Below are 17,468 nucleotides of genomic sequence, written 5' to 3'. Positions count from 1 at the left end.
TTCCTTAGATTCTTAGTTAAAAGCAATAAATAGTTTTTTTTTTTTTTTAATTTTAATTTATTTTTTATCAACAATGTAAACTGTTTTATTCAAAAATACCATAAAAATTACATCAAAGCATCCATATGACTTGAGAAACACTATTAGGAAAAGAGTCCCACCAAATCACTAGATCATCTATATGTCATGAATGTTTTGCCAAACAATGGGCTACAGCATTGGTCATGCGACTAGGGGTGTCAAATCGTGTTAATAGGTCGTGTTCGTGTCGTATCAAAACATTTATATTATACTATATAACTCAACTATAACTCAACTCGTTTAACTTATCGTGTCAAAATTTCAAACCCTAGCACGACCCATTAATATAACGGGTTGTGTCGTGTAAACTTGTGTTGACCCATTAGTGAATATTATTAAATAGATTAATACGATACAATACGACCCGTTTTAAAATGTTTATGTAAATGGGTTAAATAAGTCCGAAATTAACAAGTTTAACTTGATTAAATTTAACATAAGTTTATATAAATTTTAAAATTACAATATTTATAAAAATGATAAAACTAACTACAAATCTAAAATTACAATCCAAATAACAAAAATATAGAAATTGAAATTCTAACAATTTTACTTTTAGGTATAAGGGTATAATTGTAATTTTAACTTTCTTAAGGTGTCATAACGGGTTGACCCGTTATCAACCCGTTAAGCAATCGTGTCTTAACGGGTCAACTCGTTAAGATTAAATCCTAACCCACTATTATTGTGTCATGTTCGTGTTGGGTTAACGGGTCGTGTAATATATTGTCACCCCTACATACGACCTCCATGCTGAACAGACACCTTAGGAAACCTTTGTAGCAGTCTCCTAATCTAAAAGACCAAATTCTCCTATATAAACATAGATTCATGTTCTGTATTAAGCTGGACCACCAATAAGAATCACTTTCCACTTCCAGCTCGCTGATTCCTAAAGGCAAGCATACTTGGAGATCCCTCAAAACTGCCAAGAGTTCTATTTCCATAGGGTCACTCAACTCGTGTTCTGGTTTACTAGTTGTTAAAATCACATGACCCCCATCATCTCAAAGAACCATGCCTACACTAGATCTGCACTGGTCATGGAATATAGCATCATCGATGTTAAGCTTTAAGACCCCCCAAGGGTGGAGGTTTCCAACTACATTGAGGCACCACCCCCCTTCCCTGCTCCTCTGTTGCTGATTTGTATTCTTGCTAAATTGATAAAACATGATCCAACACTTGCTTAGGAGACAACTTCTTCTATTCATACATAAATTTATTTCTTCTATACCATAGTCCCCACGAACATAGGGCCAGTTGTTCCATCTCTCATTCTCTATTCCTTGTAGCCAACTGTGTCATAACCTGAACAAAATCCAACTGAACTTGGGTATCCTGCAAGAATCTAAGCTGGGCCAGTAAAGCATCCTTGAAACTTGTACAATTGAGCAGGGCATGATTGATATCTTTTTCTTCCACTTGACACCATTGACACAATGCTTTTGTCACCACCTTTTTTGCCTGTAAATTATTTAATGATGGTAAGCCATTTTTACACACCCTCCACACAAAGATCTTTACTCGATTAGGAACCTGCAACTTCCATATTCTCCTCCACATTCTTTTCTGCTCCTCTTGATATGATACCTCACCCTTTTGACTATCTTCAGCAAAAGACATGAACAACCTATAAGCATTTTTAACACTAAACTGTCTATTCTTTTCATGTTCCCACACCAGACTATCAGACCAACTGTTAGAAGCTAACACCATGTGCAACACTTCTTCAGCTTCCCTTGGAAGTAGACATCTTCTAACCTTATCTATATCCCACTGAGGTTTGGATATGGGATAATTTGAGTCGCTGTCGGTTTTGCGGAGATACAAAGCTTATGTTTGCGCTACATGCTCCGGTGCGAACAGAGTCTAAGGGCTGGTGATCGAAGGATCCAGAGGTGGGGAATCCAGCTGTGCCATGTGTGTGGTGGTAAGAGGCCAGAAAACGTGCCAACACATAAGAAAGTTGCAAGGCTTTGGCAGTGTATGCGGATCATGTGATGGACATTTGGCTACTCCTTCACTTGAAGATTGGGATTGGCAGTTAGCAAACGTAGTGGGGCAGTGCGTGTGGCATTCTGTCAGCTAAAAAGCTACAAATTGGACGTGTTTGATCTAGTTGAAAAAGAAAAAGAAAAAATCATAAGAAAACCGACAACATGCCAAAAAAAAAAAAAATCAGAAAACAAACTTAGTAGTGACTTAGGAGGAGGAGAGGGAGGAGTGAGCCGAGGGAGGATTTAGCGATGTAAGGTCAAGATTTTGGAGAGAGAGAGAGAGAGAGAGAGTGGGCTTTTCATTTATTTAATAAATGCCTAGTTAAATAACTAGGTATCTTAAAAGTCTAAGCGGATGAAAAAAAAAATATAAATATGATTACTTAAATTATATCCTAACACCCGCTTATGGTTGTGATAGACCCTTCCTCAACAATGAGATCATGTAAAATGTTTAATTATCAAATATTCTATAATAGAACTTTTAATTGAAAAAAGAGATCTAACATGTAAAATGTTTAATGATCAAATATTCCATGATAGAACTTTTAATTGAAAAAAGAGAAAAGAAGAAGGAAGAGAAACTTTTAAGACTATATATTCGTTAGTCTTAATGAATTGAATATACAACATAAGTTTTATTTATAAGGAAATTATATAGAATAAGATAAGGTAATTAAATATATTAAAACTAAACCTCTTAACAATACACAGATTTTAATAAATATTAACATTAAATATTTTGATTATGATAATAATCAAATAAAAAATTTGATTCGATATTATCTCTTATACATAACATATAATATATATATTTTTTCCTTAAAATGTTCTTCTAACAAAAGCAAGATAAAATGAAAAATAAAAAGAGAAATATAAGAAGATTAGAGATGTACAAGTGAATGTGAACATTCATCCGATTTTCTGACAGCCGCTGAGGTAAAAGGTACTGTGCATGACTCAGACGCCATTCTAGAACCCAAAAGTGAAGTCAACACCTCATCCAATTCTCTCTCCAAAAAATAAAAAATGTTATTTCAGTATCCAATTTTACGAACTTTTCATTGGCGTTGGCTTTGTTTTTTGTTTTGTTTTTTTTAAAATATACTTAGTTAATTAATTTCTGTATTTTGGGTTTGTGCTGAGTTGCCTTTAATCGTTATTGGTTGAGAGAGGAAGACGACACAAGCAAGGAAGAGAGTCCTGGAACGGCGACCAAAAACAAAACAGCTAAAACAGAATAGACTGCAAGCCAGAGAGAGAGAGAGAGAGAGATAGGGGCGTAGAGAAGGAAAGTAGAGGACACAGCTCAAGGAAAGAAGGAAAGAAAGAGAGAGAAACGTGAAGAAAGGAACCCAATACAAAAAAATAAAAATAAAAGAAAACTGTAGCTGCAAAATTGCCAAGAGAGAACACAACGAAAGCAAGAAGGCAAAGTGGCAAACAGAAGAAAAACAAAAAAACGAGACGTTGCTTCCTATTTTCTCTCTCACGCAAATATTTTATTATTCTCTCTCTATAAGAAGACGTGTCGTTTGACGTTGAATTCGCTCTCTGTCTCTCTCGCTCTCTCTCTCTCTCTCTCTCCAAGAGTTTTCCTCTCTCGTTTATTTTCTCTTTTTAATTCGTTTTCTCTGTCCCTCTCACCGACCTCTCTTCTTTCCGGGGGAGGCGCGGAATTCCACTCGTCCAAATTAGTTTTAAACTTGGGCTTTGACAGGGTTGTAGGTTGGTGAGGATGGATCTCAGCCTCAGGCCGCTGGCTTATTTGGTGCTGCTGTTTCTGGCTTCTTCTTCATCTTTCATTGCCGTTCATGTTGTTACAGCCAACGTGGTGTTCCCAGTGCAGCACAAGTTTAAAGGCCAGGAAAGGAACTTGAGTGCATTCAAAGCCCATGATATACGCCGTCACGGTAGATTGCTCTATGATGTGGATCTGAAATTGGGTGGCAATGGAAAACCTTCTGAAACTGGGTTGGTTCCTTGGCTTCTTTTGAGTTTTAATTCTGGGTTTCTTTAAAATTCTTTCTTCATGAATTTTGGGTTTCGCTACTTTCTTTTCATTTCTTTATGTTCCTTCCATCTTAGGGATGATAGCTCTGTTTTCTTTGTTGAAAATTCATTTGCTTATAGATTTTGGGCTTTCTTTTTTCCCTTAATGATCATTAGTCATAACAATTCTCATTAATACTTATTTGAGCTTTTAATTGTTTTCTTTGGAGATGGTTTAAGTTGTATTCAAATTTCATTTGAATATGTGATTTGAGCTTTCTTTCTTTCTATTTTCGCTTTTGCTGATCTTGTTTGTAATTGATTTATTGGAAGTTTCTCATTTTTTTTTTTCTTGTTATTTACTTTATATAGTTAATGATTGATATTACTACCGATTTGAATTTTATGTCTAATTTCCTGTTATATGTGCTTGTTTGACTTAATATGCTCAGATTCAATCTCTATCTATCTCTTCTATCAATTATTGCTACTGGGTTTTCTGGTTAATTTAAGATGCAACTATTGGATTGTTGGAGGGATATTTTTGTCATTGACCCTTTTATGTTCTTTGTTTTTTATTTTTATCTTTTTCAGTTATGGTTTTGAGGTGTACTGTTTTTTTTGTGATGTTATATGCACTCGCTACATTTCAACTGCTAATAATTTCTATTAGTTTTTGGTCTCTAAGATTATTGACTTTGGATTTAAAATAGCTCGTCATCTGGTATTGGTTTTCTGTGACTGGATGAATTGCAATTTTGATGTTAACTTTATAATTCTGACGAAACTTGGGTACCACCTTTGTATATGCACCGGTTCTTTAATTGTCAGAATGCAATAGCTCTTTTAATTTTTTGGTCTTAGTATGGAACCTTTTCCCCCATCTCCATTTAAAACGACTTGTTATACTAAATTAAAAAAAGTATGGAACTTTTTAAGGTTAACATATTCTTTTTCAGTCCATCTCAAACTCGTTATTTTTCCTTTTGAATAAACTCTTTTATGTTTGCTGTTGTTTTGATGCAGTGAGAAATAGAAATTCAGCCTAGTTGAGCTTTGTAGTTGCTCAAGGCTGAACTAACCTGGTCCCTGTAGAATTAGACGTAAAAATTCAAAGAAATTTTTTCATCATTCTACATGTGCCGTGGTAGATGACTCACAAAATGGACACATACACACATCACCAAGCAGAACAAGCTAAAAAAGGAGCATGCTTTCATATTTCCTTTGAATGCTTACATGGTTTACTTGGTTGCTATAGGCTGTACTTTGCTAAAATTGGGATTGGGTCTCCTCCAAAGGACTATTATGTGCAAGTGGATACAGGAAGTGACATTCTTTGGGTGAACTGTATTGGCTGCGTCAGGTGCCCTAAGAAGAGCAATCTCGGTGTATGTTCCTCTAACTTTATATCTTCAATTGTGTCCCTCAAATTGTTTTTGGATCACAACTACTAAGATTTTGCTCTATATTCCCTCACATGTGAACTTTATATGGAGTTTCCCAAATTATGTTGACCATTTTTTGGAACCACATTATTATTATGATGCTTGTACTACAGATAGAACTGACCCTATACGATCCAAAGAGCTCCTCTACTTCAAGTTTGGTTACTTGTGAACAAGATTTTTGCAAATCCACATACGATGGTCCACTTCCTGGTTGCAGGCCTGACTTACTTTGCCAATATAAAGTTGTTTATGGAGATGGAAGCGCAACTTCTGGGTTTTTTGTGGAGGATAGTGTACAACTTGACCGAGTGACTGGAGATCATGAGGTAGCACCAGAAAATGGGAGTGTGATATTCGGGTGGGTTGTGTTTCTAATAGTTGCATTAGAACTTCAGTTACCATATGTCATTTCTGAACTAACAGATCTGCCACATAAATACATATATAAAAAGCTGAACCTTAGCTATATATGGCCATGCACCTAGATATCCCGCCACTGTTTGACATATCAGCCTATATTTTTCACCACAAATGACATTTATTCTTTTGGTATTCCAATATATCTGATGTACCATTCACTTAAACTAAAAACATAATGACTCAGTGCAATTTGAGTCCTTCAAAGTTTTAGTGTCAATTTATCCCTTTTGTCGGAAAACTGTTGCTAACTCGGACAGAAAAAGTGCATAAAATGACATGTATGCTCCTGACATGCATGCTTTTTTGTCAGGGGCATTTGCCTAATTTATATGGTTTTTTGTTCTAGTTAAAATCCGTTTTGGCTGAAAGGAACAGACAAACACTGGAACTTTGAATTGAGGTCCCAAGTGTATCAAGTTAAAGTTTGTGGTGTAAGTGAGAAATGGGTGGTGGTTTCTAGAGAGAATGGGCTATTTGTACTTCTTTTAGCCTTTTCATATTCTTAGGTGATGGTTAGATTTTCCCATATTTTCCCTAATATTTTTCATGACGTATTTGAGAGATATTTAAGATATCAATATTGTTTTATGCTACAGTATAAGATATTATGATGTACAGTAAGATATCAGTGATTGAAACCATGTTCTCATCCATTTGATTTTAACTTGTTCTTAGTTCAGTGCTAGATTCTTTGTACGAGATTTATCAAAATTTTCAATTTAAGAATTCTGCTGTGGATTTTTATTTTTTTATTTTTAATATGATTACTTCTATTAGCATCAGCAACAATTGCAGTGACTTTTCTGGATGTTATATAAACTTGCCTCTTATGTTATAGGTGTGGAGCTAAACAATTAGGGGAGCTTGGTTCATCTTCAGAAGCGCTGGATGGCATACTTGGTTTTGGACAAGCAAATTCATCCATGATTTCACAGCTAGCGTCAGCAGGAAAGGTGAAAAAAATGTTTGCACACTGTTTGGATAATACAGAAGGTGGTGGAATCTTTGCCATTGGGCAAGTGGTGCAGCCAAATGTGAACATGACTGCATTGGTACCAAATCAGTATGTGGACATGTTTTCTTCATTTGTTGTGATATTTTTTTGATTAGTGATTTGTTGTGATATCTATATAGCTACTATGATTGATTGGCTTTTAGTAGTTTACAATTATGATTTAATTACAATTTATCTTTATTTGTGTGGATGATGATACCACTAAGTATGCACTTCAGGTTTGCCTCTTTTTTTTTTTTTTTTTTTCACGTTGTTTTTGTTTTATCTATTTAATATTTTGGTTTTTTCTACATTTCCTTTTGCTGTTTTTTAAGATTTACTGCATTTCTTTCCTTTGTTTGCTTGGATTTAATTCTTTAATGTGAACTGAGTTTTATGCAAATGGCTGTAAGTGGTAGAGATTACATGTCATTCATCCAGCAGTTGCTACTTGCATGCTAGAGATTGTAATAAAAAGCCCTTGAAAGTACGAGTTCTTCATTTATATTATCATCTTTGAGTAAAAAGCTTTGCGGTCATTGGTGACAATGCAAGCAAAATGTTGATTACATGCTAGAGACCTGACCTATGTCAACTTTCAATCAATTGAAAGATAAAGGAATAGTAGTTGAAAAAAGTGAGAAGATTGCACTCCTAATCTGACTGAAAGTATGAACTGAGAAATGGTTTTTTCATTTATGCTGGCAGAGAATGTAGTTTGGAGATTTATTAATGGTAGAACTCATTAGAATGAAAAGGTTCAACACTTGGTTAATGCTTCTTCTTCTACTTTTGGAAAACCAAAAATTTTCTCATATTTCTTTTTTCAATTAAGCATTCAAGCTATATAGGGCGAAACAAATAAATTTCCCATTGGCATGCCTTTATATCAGGAAGGTTACATAAGATATTATGAATAGATTTACATTTGAAAAATATACATGCTGCTTGAAGTTTGGCCAAATGATTGACAGTTTACAGTTACACTCAAATATATCTTGAGATCACAAAAGATGGAAGAATAAATATTCTAGGATTTATTTTTTTCAACAAAAATATCCTATTGGATTTGTCAATATTTTGCTGATCTTATAGAACCATATCTCTTGCTGGATTCAAAAAACTGGGGTGACATGAGATTTCTTTTTTGTTGATATAAAATTATCTGGGATATTTCAACTATTTTCTCTACGTTTTGTTGTCTGGAAGGGACAAGAAGAACATGTTCTTCTTTCTTTGATGATATCAGATATCTAGTTTACCTCTAGTCAGATTTGGGCCCAAAAGAAGATCTAAGGTCTTACAAGGTTCTTCCCCATTTGGCATCTCTATGTCTCTTTATGGCTTTTTGTATTAATCAATTGGTCTGATACTTGGTAGGTAGTTTCCTATTACATATGTTTTATTCTTGCTCCCTCTTCCTTCTTTTGGAGGATGCTCAAGGAATATTTCAGAAAAAATGTTTCTGCATCTGTGCATCATATTGAAGTACTTGAGAGAACAAAGACAAATAAGGGAAAAATCTTGGACATACTCATTAGGCGTTTAGTTTGACAGATAAGGAGGCATTATCTATCCTTAATACTGCGAGACTGGAAGGATAACCGTCCCTTAAAGGAAGTCCTCTTAATGGCATTTATGTCTTTCTGTGTGGCAAATATGGTAAACACGAGGCTTATTTTGAATGTTACCTTATAAGCCAATAGTTATGTCTGAATAATGAGAGGTCCTAGAGTTTTAATTTCGTTGAAAGAACATTTCTTTTATGAACAGGCTGACGCCCGTAGCGGCTGTGGAGTGTGGATTTTTTTTTTTTTTTGAGGTTTCCATGACATATCCAAAGGAGAAGTTGAACTTAGGTGGTTGTTGTTTTTCGAAAAAACCAGGCAAGTAAGGATGGATGGTACCTTTGAGAATCGCAAAGGTACCATCCATCCTATGGGCATTTGAGTTATCTTTTTCATGAGATGGGCAGGGGAAGGCTCTCTAGGCATTGTATCTGCTTATATTTCAGAAATAGATGGCAAGGGTTGATTTTGTTTGTCATTCTTCAAGGCCTTAAGAATTGTCAACTGTGGGAAGATTGAAGATGGCTTTTTAACAATTATTAGATTGCTAGCTTTGAGCAATTCAGGGTTTGAGAGGTTACTCACTTGGTGTGGGAAATATCCCAAGTCTTTTCCATGATAAGCATTGTGAATGTGGAATTACATAAAGTAAGATTCAGAACAATGTTTCCTACTGCAAGTAATGACTTGTTATTTTTTATATAGGAGGGGCAACCCTTGTGCTTGACTCATGAAAAAAGAAAGATTATCATTGCACAGAAGTTTCTTTCCTAATTGTAGTGTACGTGCTAGGAACAAGTCCATTTTTAGCTATCTTAGTATGATTTTCGAATTTTTATGGACGTGATTATTTTGCATTTCTTTCTTTCTTTTTCCTGTATATTCTTATTTAAGGCATTAGTTTTTTTTATTTTTTTATTTTTTTATATCAAGTCAGGTGTCAGCTTATGAATTTTGTAGTAATTGTTTTCTTGTCTACAATCTTAGGGCGCATTACAATGTTGTATTGAAGGATATTGAGGTGGGAGGTGAGGCTCTATCACTTCCGTCAGATATATTTGAGAACGGATTTCGGAAAGGAACTATAATTGATAGCGGCACAACATTGGCTTACCTTCCAGAGGTGGTTTACGAGACCCTAGTTCCAAAGGTATGGGTTATTCCTTAACTCACACTCATTTGAGGCCTTCCTTACACGCACACACGCGCACGCATATATATTTTATTTTCATTTCCCTTTTCTTTTGTATTCAGATTATGGCTCAGCAGCCTGGATTGAAATTACATACTGTTGAAGAGCAGTTTAGTTGTTTTCAGTACATTGGAAAGTAAGGCGTCAACTGAAACTACCCTTGAAATTTTTATTTTCGGAGCCACAAGTTAAGCTTTATGATCTCTCTGTAGCTAAGGGTTGAATTAAGTATGACTTTCTGTATTATGCCCAAGACTACATAGAATATTAACACTATATAGATGAGATTAATTAGAAGTGTGCTGAAAGTGACAGATTTTACATTAGTACATCCCAGGTGAAAATATAAAGGGCTCAGAACAACAATCTATATTAAAAATAGAAGGATGTATGACTCAACTGTGGACTATCATTGACTGCTCTTTAGTACATTAATTACTACTATGATGGTACACTATAGCGAGGGTGGAATATTTTGGAGATAATTCTGTATGTAGACTCGGGGGGTCATAATTATATGGAAATCACCATCCTTTATCACATTCCTGAACAATGGTACTAAAAGAGATAATATTGCCATTGAAGAATTCTGTAGTTTTACTAAAAGAGAGGACGTTTAAAGACTGTTACACCTAAGATTTCTTTGATAGAAATTAGAATAATTTTACTTCCAGAAAGGAGATGATTTTTTCAGCAATCAGAACTTGAGAATGAGTATGATTTATTAATGGTGGAACATAAAAACTTTGCCAAAGTTGTGCCATCATTGTGGGTAGTGGTAGAGGCATCTATACCGGTTGATGTGAGGTCTTGACTCTGACGACGTTGTACAGACAAGGATAGATTCTCCTTGGGTTTTCTTAGAAATGTATTCCTCTTTACATTAGTATGGTCCAGTCTTTTCAATGCCTCCTGTGAAGTTATTAATTTTCAGTCTTTTCTTTCTATCCTTAATAACATAGTAATTGTTGTAATCATCCTTTCTTTTTTCTTTCACTGTTTTTTGTTATTGCTACTGTAGGAGATGTATAATGAGGAAAGGCCTTCAGAAATGATTTTCTAGTTAAATGATATGTTTTTAACATGATAAGCACCGGTTTAAGAATAACAGTTCTTGTAGTTCTAAGATAGATCTTGACATTTATTGCAAACTACAATTTCAAATGTATGCATTGAGGAACATGTGTTGTTATGACAATTTCACAGATGAGTTTCAATTAGTACTCTTAGGCTTTTGTGGGGACAAACCTATGATGTTCTCTTTTCCTTTACTCCTGCAGTATTGATGATGGATTTCCAACCGTCGCGTTTCGTTTTGAAGGTTCCCTTTCTTTGACAGCTTACCCTCATGAGTATTTATTCCAGATTCAGGTAAGTATAGTGAATGTTAAATTTTAATTAGAATCTTCACTTGTTAGGTCTCATTTGGCGATTTTCTCACTGAAGTTTTATGTTAAATGCTTCAGTTCTTAATTTTACTCACCATATATTGAACTAATGCTGTTTTTAAATTGCTCAGCCAAAATTGATTGCTAAATTGACCCTTTTCATTAGATAGATAAATCTAGTAGATTTCATATATTTTTATGACCCTCAGAAGTTGTAGATATCAATAAATATAGATGACACATTTTTTTTTCTTTTTCTTTTTTTTTCATTGATTGTGTTACAGCAGAGATGGCTTGTTGCTTGAAATGTAAAAATTTCTAGGTTAAAACTACTTCTATAATTCTGAAATGCATGATAACATGATGGATGAAATATTTTATAACTCAGTCCATTATTTTGTTAATTAATCTAATGATTGAGACCTATAAAATCTCATCAGATTGGTGGTCATCTTTCTTGTTTGCAGAAGGAAAGCATAATGTTAATAATACTCTAAAAAGGGGGAAAAGCCCATTTGTCTGTTGATATTACTAGAATTACCATAACTTGCCAAAAAATGAGTTGCTATGGTGTTCTTGCACTCAGTACCTGAAATTTTATAGACCTCGTTGGAATCTTCCAAGTTGTGATAATTTGGAACATTTTCATGTGTGTTCTACCTTGCGAGTGAGAGTTTATCGTCAAATAAACTGGGGGTTTTCCCATTGTCAAGCACTCCTACCAGTTGTGCTATGGTTTAAATGATCAGTTCTGTTATATTTCGAAAACGTTATTTTCGTGCAATTGGTATAATCATTTCTTGACATTTTGCAGAATGATGTATGGTGTATCGGTTGGCAGAATAGTGGGATGTCTAAGGATGGAAGCCAAATGACCCTTTTGGGAGGTGCAGTATAGACTTACATTTGCATATGAATTAAACTATTGATTTTGTTACTGAATATAAAATTTGGAATGTGTCGAGTCATCTTAACTAATGTGTTAGGAATTTGTAGTTCTTTCTGGCCAAGCGCTCTTCTGGTTTTCTGTTTATACCAGAAGTTGATAAAATGTGTCTTATGCTACCTTGCTACTATAGATGAAGAACTTCTGTTATCTGTATAAGTGATTGTGAATCTCTATTGCAGAAAATAACCAAAGATCCAAAAAACTTTCAATCCTGGACAAACTTCTTTCTGTGTAATAGTCATGAGACGATTCCCGAACAATTGAAATTCTTTGGAATTCCACTGTATTATCAACAAAGCATTCCCTTAGTTTGTAATCAGCTATAATTTTGCACAAAAGTTAATATATACTCTCTCATTTGCACCTAGATTTTATTTAGCGGAGCTTCGTTAACATACTGTATAATGATTTATGATTGATGGTTTTTCATTTAATAAATCATAGATGGAATTGAAAATTGACATTTGTTGGGCTGTTGCATTAAATTTATATTAAATTATCTATCAAATGTTTCAAATTGCAGATTTGGTGCTTTCAAATAAGCTAGTAGTGTATGATCTTGTAAAACAGGCAATTGGATGGACTGAATACAACTGTGAGTACTATGTATTGATTTAATTTTATGTTTGCTGGTCTTGTTTTAAGTATTTATTTTGACTTGATACTTCTAATCAATTCTCACCATCTTGATTGCTCTCTCGAGCGAGAGATATATAGTTAGAAAATATCATTTGTCCCCTCTCCCCACAGAGAGTTTATGATCTGTCATAAGCATTTCTTTGTATCCTCTTTTTCCTTGTTTTTTCCTCCGCTTTTGTTGATTGATTTGTGCATTAGATTAAAGAAGTTTAGTCAAGTGAAATGAATTTATATGCTAGAGAGAGCTATATGACCCACTCCAATTAGTTGTCGATGAAAATCTCCATACCAATGTACTTGGACTCGAGAATGATGGTCGTCCACCAATTTTGACGGAATTTTCCAGCTTCCCTCTTAGTATTCTAGAGATCAAGTTACTTTTTTCATCATAGAAATGAATTTGATCACAGTATTCACACACATCATGTAAATTTGGTGATTTGTTGCTGTATCAGTATATGGCTGTCTTTGCTTTTTATAGGTTCTTCAAGCATTAAGGTGAAGGATGAGTCTGGAGCGGTGTATTCTGTTTACGCCCACAATCTTTCTTCAGCTTCCACTGCGATTATTAGGAGAACGTTAACCTTTATGTTATTACTGATTGGTATGCTGCACAGCATTTCCTATTAATTTGTTTCTGCATGGCAGAGTATTCATTAATTTTGTTTTACTATAATATATTGAATAAAAATGTGCATCTTCGTTTATCCAGTCTTTCCTTTCGTTTGTTGTGTTTGAAACAGTATAGTATTACTTTCATTCATGGGAAATTGGAAGTTTCTTTTCAATGTTTGGGTTGCAAATCATCCTCTCCTACTCTGGATTATGCAGGTCCACAAGATTTTGTATATATCTTTTAAGAAAAATGTTTGATTCAGGTAAACTCACAAAGTGATGTGGCTAAAGTATCGCATTTAGCCACATTAACTTGTGAACCTTACTTCTGTGAAATCTCGTGGTGAACCTAGCACTCGATTTTTAATGACTGGTGTTAGTTTTACTTCATCTCTATTTGCGATTAACTTCCTAATGTAACTGCTATAGAAAAGCTCAATGAAGTACGAGAAGAGTGGTAGGAAAACTTACCTTCAATTTGATGACCCATTCCCAGAAAGCTAGCCTGATTCTGAAGTGCAATATCAAATTACAAAATAATATACACTACCAGTAATTATAATCACTGAGAAATGATTTTGCAATCTTAAGGAGTGTAGGTTTCGTGCATTCTTTTTGAAAATTATCGATAAATATGAGACTAAAAAAAAATTAATTTTTTTAATGGTAAACTCTACATTTTTCTCAAAAGGAGTAACATGACTTGAATATTCTAAAATTGTATTTTTCATTACTCGTGATCATTACCACAATCAGAAAAAGTGAATGCACCAAGGCTTGGTATTATAATGTTATTTTCAAATACTGAACAAACAACAAAGTAGAGGACTGCCATAAATTGTACAGTTTGGCATGCATCTCCTTGAAATAACTGATGAAGCAAAGATAATAAATGGAATGTCAGTTGATCATGCAAACAACCTTGGCATCATCTTTCAATCAATCGAGGAAGATAACCCTTTTATTAAAGAGAAAATCTTCTACTTGGTCGTGTTGGGTATTTCCAAAAAATAGCCCATCGATGTGCAGCTGCCACATAGGCATTCCATCTAAATAACTATAGGACCGCGATGGACAAGAACGAAAACCTTGGTGTGAAACTTGTGAGCCTCCCATTTTTCATGCACTCGGTCCCTTAGCCTTCCTCCCATTTGCAAAATCTGAAACATGTGAGAAGTGATGCCGTTGGGAGTCGCCATTGCCATGAGGATTCATTGTTGTCATGAGACATCGCCGTTGCCATGACTCATGGGTAGATGGCTTGCGTATAAAATTGCTGGTTGAGTTGTACCCTTTTCCAATGAATAAAAAATGGTTTATAATGTTTTATTATGAGAGCCAGTCTGTGAATTGGATGGTTCAGAGTGCTAGGGAGAAGTGCTAAAATGTATAGTGCATGATTCAAATGGCCAACCTTGAAATTGTGCTCCATCGATTTGAGAAAGCAAATTTCTAATAAGAAGAGGAAGAATAATGATTCTACACTTAGTCTTTTTGTGTTTCCTGTTCAGTCTAGAGTTACGGGGGCCAAGCATACGTACCAATGGATGGCACTAGCACATCAAAACAATTGGCATGTCTTGCTTGATGTTGGGTCATTTGGTCCCAAGGACATGGATTCACTTGGGTTGTCCCTATTCAGACCAGATTTCATCATTACATCATTTTACAAGGTATTTGGGTATGAACCAACTGGTTTTGGATGCCTTCTGACCAAGAAATCAGTGATGGGAAGCCTTCAAAGTCAATCTAGGTGTACCGGAGCTAGAATGCTGAAGATTACCCCTGAGTTTCCTTTGTATCTAAGTGATTCTATGGATGGTCTGGACAAATTGGCTGGAATTGAAGATGATGAAGTTATTGGTAATGGTGATAAAACCTCTAAAACCCATTAGGAATCTTTATTTTATCATATGTGTAGCATTTTATTATATCTGTGTAGAGTTTGTTGACGTTGTGTGATTTTATTAGTGGTTGTTAAAGCCCTTGGAACAGACAAGCCTTTCTGAAGGGGTTCTATTTATTAAATCCTAGGAACTATAATTATTTCAAATGAAGCAACTTGTTTGCAATTGCATTGCTGTATTTCTCATTTAATTATTTGTTACAGCTCAACTTTAAAGAAAAAAAACTTATTTGTATACTTGTTTATTGTCACACCAAATGCATGACTGATGTTATCATATGTGTTAAAAATAAAAATTGTATAACAGATCGGAATGAGAGAAAAAGTCATTCCCAGTTTGTAAAGGTGGATTGGGTCTCAATGAAGCAGTTTAAAGCCCACAATGGTGGTTTGGAGCATTGGTACAGTGCCTGTATGTATATCCATAGCAGTAAATAGAAAGAAGAATACATAAATATAAATAGAGAAGGAGGCACATATTTATATGGTTCGGTACATGGCTTACGTCCACGAGTTGTTTAGAGGGCAAATCCACTATGATGATAATATTTTACAATCTCTCAATCTCTCATAGTCTCTCATATTTCATTGTACAATGGGGGTCGAGACCCCTTTAGCCTGGAGAAGATAAAAAAGAATGGCATCTCGTGTTGTGTGGTTGAAGAAGATCTTTCTCCCTTTCCGTAGTAGCCGCCTAGAAGCCCCCTTCATCTTTCCATCAGATCCCCTTTTATCTTCGGGCCATTGGGAGTGGTGAGGAAAGACAGCTTTATCTCACCTCACGCTTTTCTATGCGTGCTTGACTTGCTTTCCTCTATAAGTTTTTTCTCTGTCTTTTTCTCCCTCTCTTCTTTCTTACTTTTGCTGAGGGATACCTATGAATTGGGCTTGGAATGCTATAATAGGCCTGATATATTTAATCCCAACAAATGCCCCTGATTCTTAAGATCGGTTTGCTTAACAAGAAGGCCTTGAAAATTTTTAAATCAACTGTGATAGAGACAGTTTGTGAAAAATTGTGGAAACATTAATTTTGGGAACTGGTCCCTATTTTTTTGTTTATTTGAGCTAAACAATGAAGAACTCCAAGGGTGAAGCTTGGCTTGGAGAGCTAGGCGGAATATGTGTTCGACCACGCTAGGTGCAAGCATGGAGCTCAAGATGACTTGCAAAATTTGTAGTAAGGGCTTTCGAGGATGGGCCCCTAGGAAGTTTGTTCATACAAACGTTTACTTGATAGATGAAAGTTCAGATGGTTGCATGTAATAGTTTGGCAAAAAGTGTGTATTTTCATGATTGTATTTTCTATCGTTGGTGGTAGTGAATTTTTTACCCCTTGATGTGAGTTGCTGCTAGTGTTTTCATTTTGGTCTTGATGTTAAAGTTTGTTTGAAGTAAACTGCGCTAAGTGGTCAGAGTGTTCTTTGACACCCTGGGTTCATCTTAGGCAGTTATCGAGAGTTGAATTGTTCCTGAAGGCAACCCTTGCGAGGAAGTTGTGGAGCTCAAAGGCTCGTCCCCCAAGGTAACCCGCTGGTGGCGGTTGTGGCATGAGTGTCAACACTCAACATTTACTGGAGAAGATGCTAAGTGGAAAATGTGCTCGACTGCACTAAGTGGCAAGGAGAGATGAGATACTTAGGAGATGTGTTCCATCTTTTGTTTGCCAGTGCGAGCGTGGAGCTTCAGCTTAGATACTAGGGGGAGATGTGCTCAACCGCACTGGGTGACAAGAAGAGATGGGCACTTGGAAGAGGTATTCCCTCCTTTGTTCATCAGTGCAAGAGTGGAGCTTAGGCTTAGATAACTAGGTGAAGATGTGCTCGACCGTGCTGGGTGGGGAGGAGAGGTGTGACACTTAGGAGAAGCATTCCCTTTTTTGTTTGTTGGTGTGAGTGCAAAGCATTGACTTTGCTAAAGGAGATGCTTGACCGCATTGAGGGGCAACCCGTGTGCTCGAGTAGGGTTAGACCCGGCGGGAGATGTGCTCGATAGCATTAAGAGAGGCTAACCCAACTACTCGATTGTAATGGAACTCGACAAGAGATGTACTCAGTTGTGTTACTTTGGCGGGAGACGGAGGTTGATCACATTGCAGTTGCGGGAGGTGGACTTAACCACGTTGCTATGGCAGGAGATCGGGCTCGACCTCATTATGGTGGCAGGGAGATAGCTTAGCCATATAACGGTGGTGGGAGAGGGATCTCAACTGCACAACTGGGATGGTAGATGCATCTCGACCACATTACTGTGACGGGTGACTGCTCTCAACT

At 35.7% G+C, this 17,468-nt stretch overlaps 1 protein-coding gene across 1 annotated transcript; it reads left to right on the top strand.

Annotated features, from left to right (window-relative positions):
* The first annotated feature begins 3,248 nt into the window (after positions 1 to 3,248).
* On the top strand, positions 3,249 to 13,381 carry LOC122315994 (aspartic proteinase 39-like). Its single transcript, XM_043132386.1, has 10 exons — positions 3,249 to 4,055; positions 5,335 to 5,464; positions 5,635 to 5,882; positions 6,783 to 7,007; positions 9,494 to 9,656; positions 9,761 to 9,834; positions 10,979 to 11,069; positions 11,901 to 11,973; positions 12,559 to 12,630; positions 13,156 to 13,381. The coding sequence occupies exons 1-10, from the start codon at positions 3,820 to 3,822 to the stop codon at positions 13,302 to 13,304; spliced, it is 1,461 nt and encodes a 486-aa protein (XP_042988320.1). The 5' UTR covers positions 3,249 to 3,819; the 3' UTR covers positions 13,305 to 13,381.
* The last annotated feature ends 4,087 nt before the right edge of the window (positions 13,382 to 17,468 follow it).

The sequence above is a fragment of the Carya illinoinensis genome, chromosome 7 (assembly GCF_018687715.1).
Source record: "Carya illinoinensis cultivar Pawnee chromosome 7, C.illinoinensisPawnee_v1, whole genome shotgun sequence".
In the NCBI taxonomy this organism is placed as follows: Eukaryota; Viridiplantae; Streptophyta; class Magnoliopsida; order Fagales; family Juglandaceae; genus Carya; species Carya illinoinensis.
The sequence above is the reverse complement of the archived record's forward strand: the minus strand, read 5'-3'. Positions and strand labels throughout refer to the sequence as shown.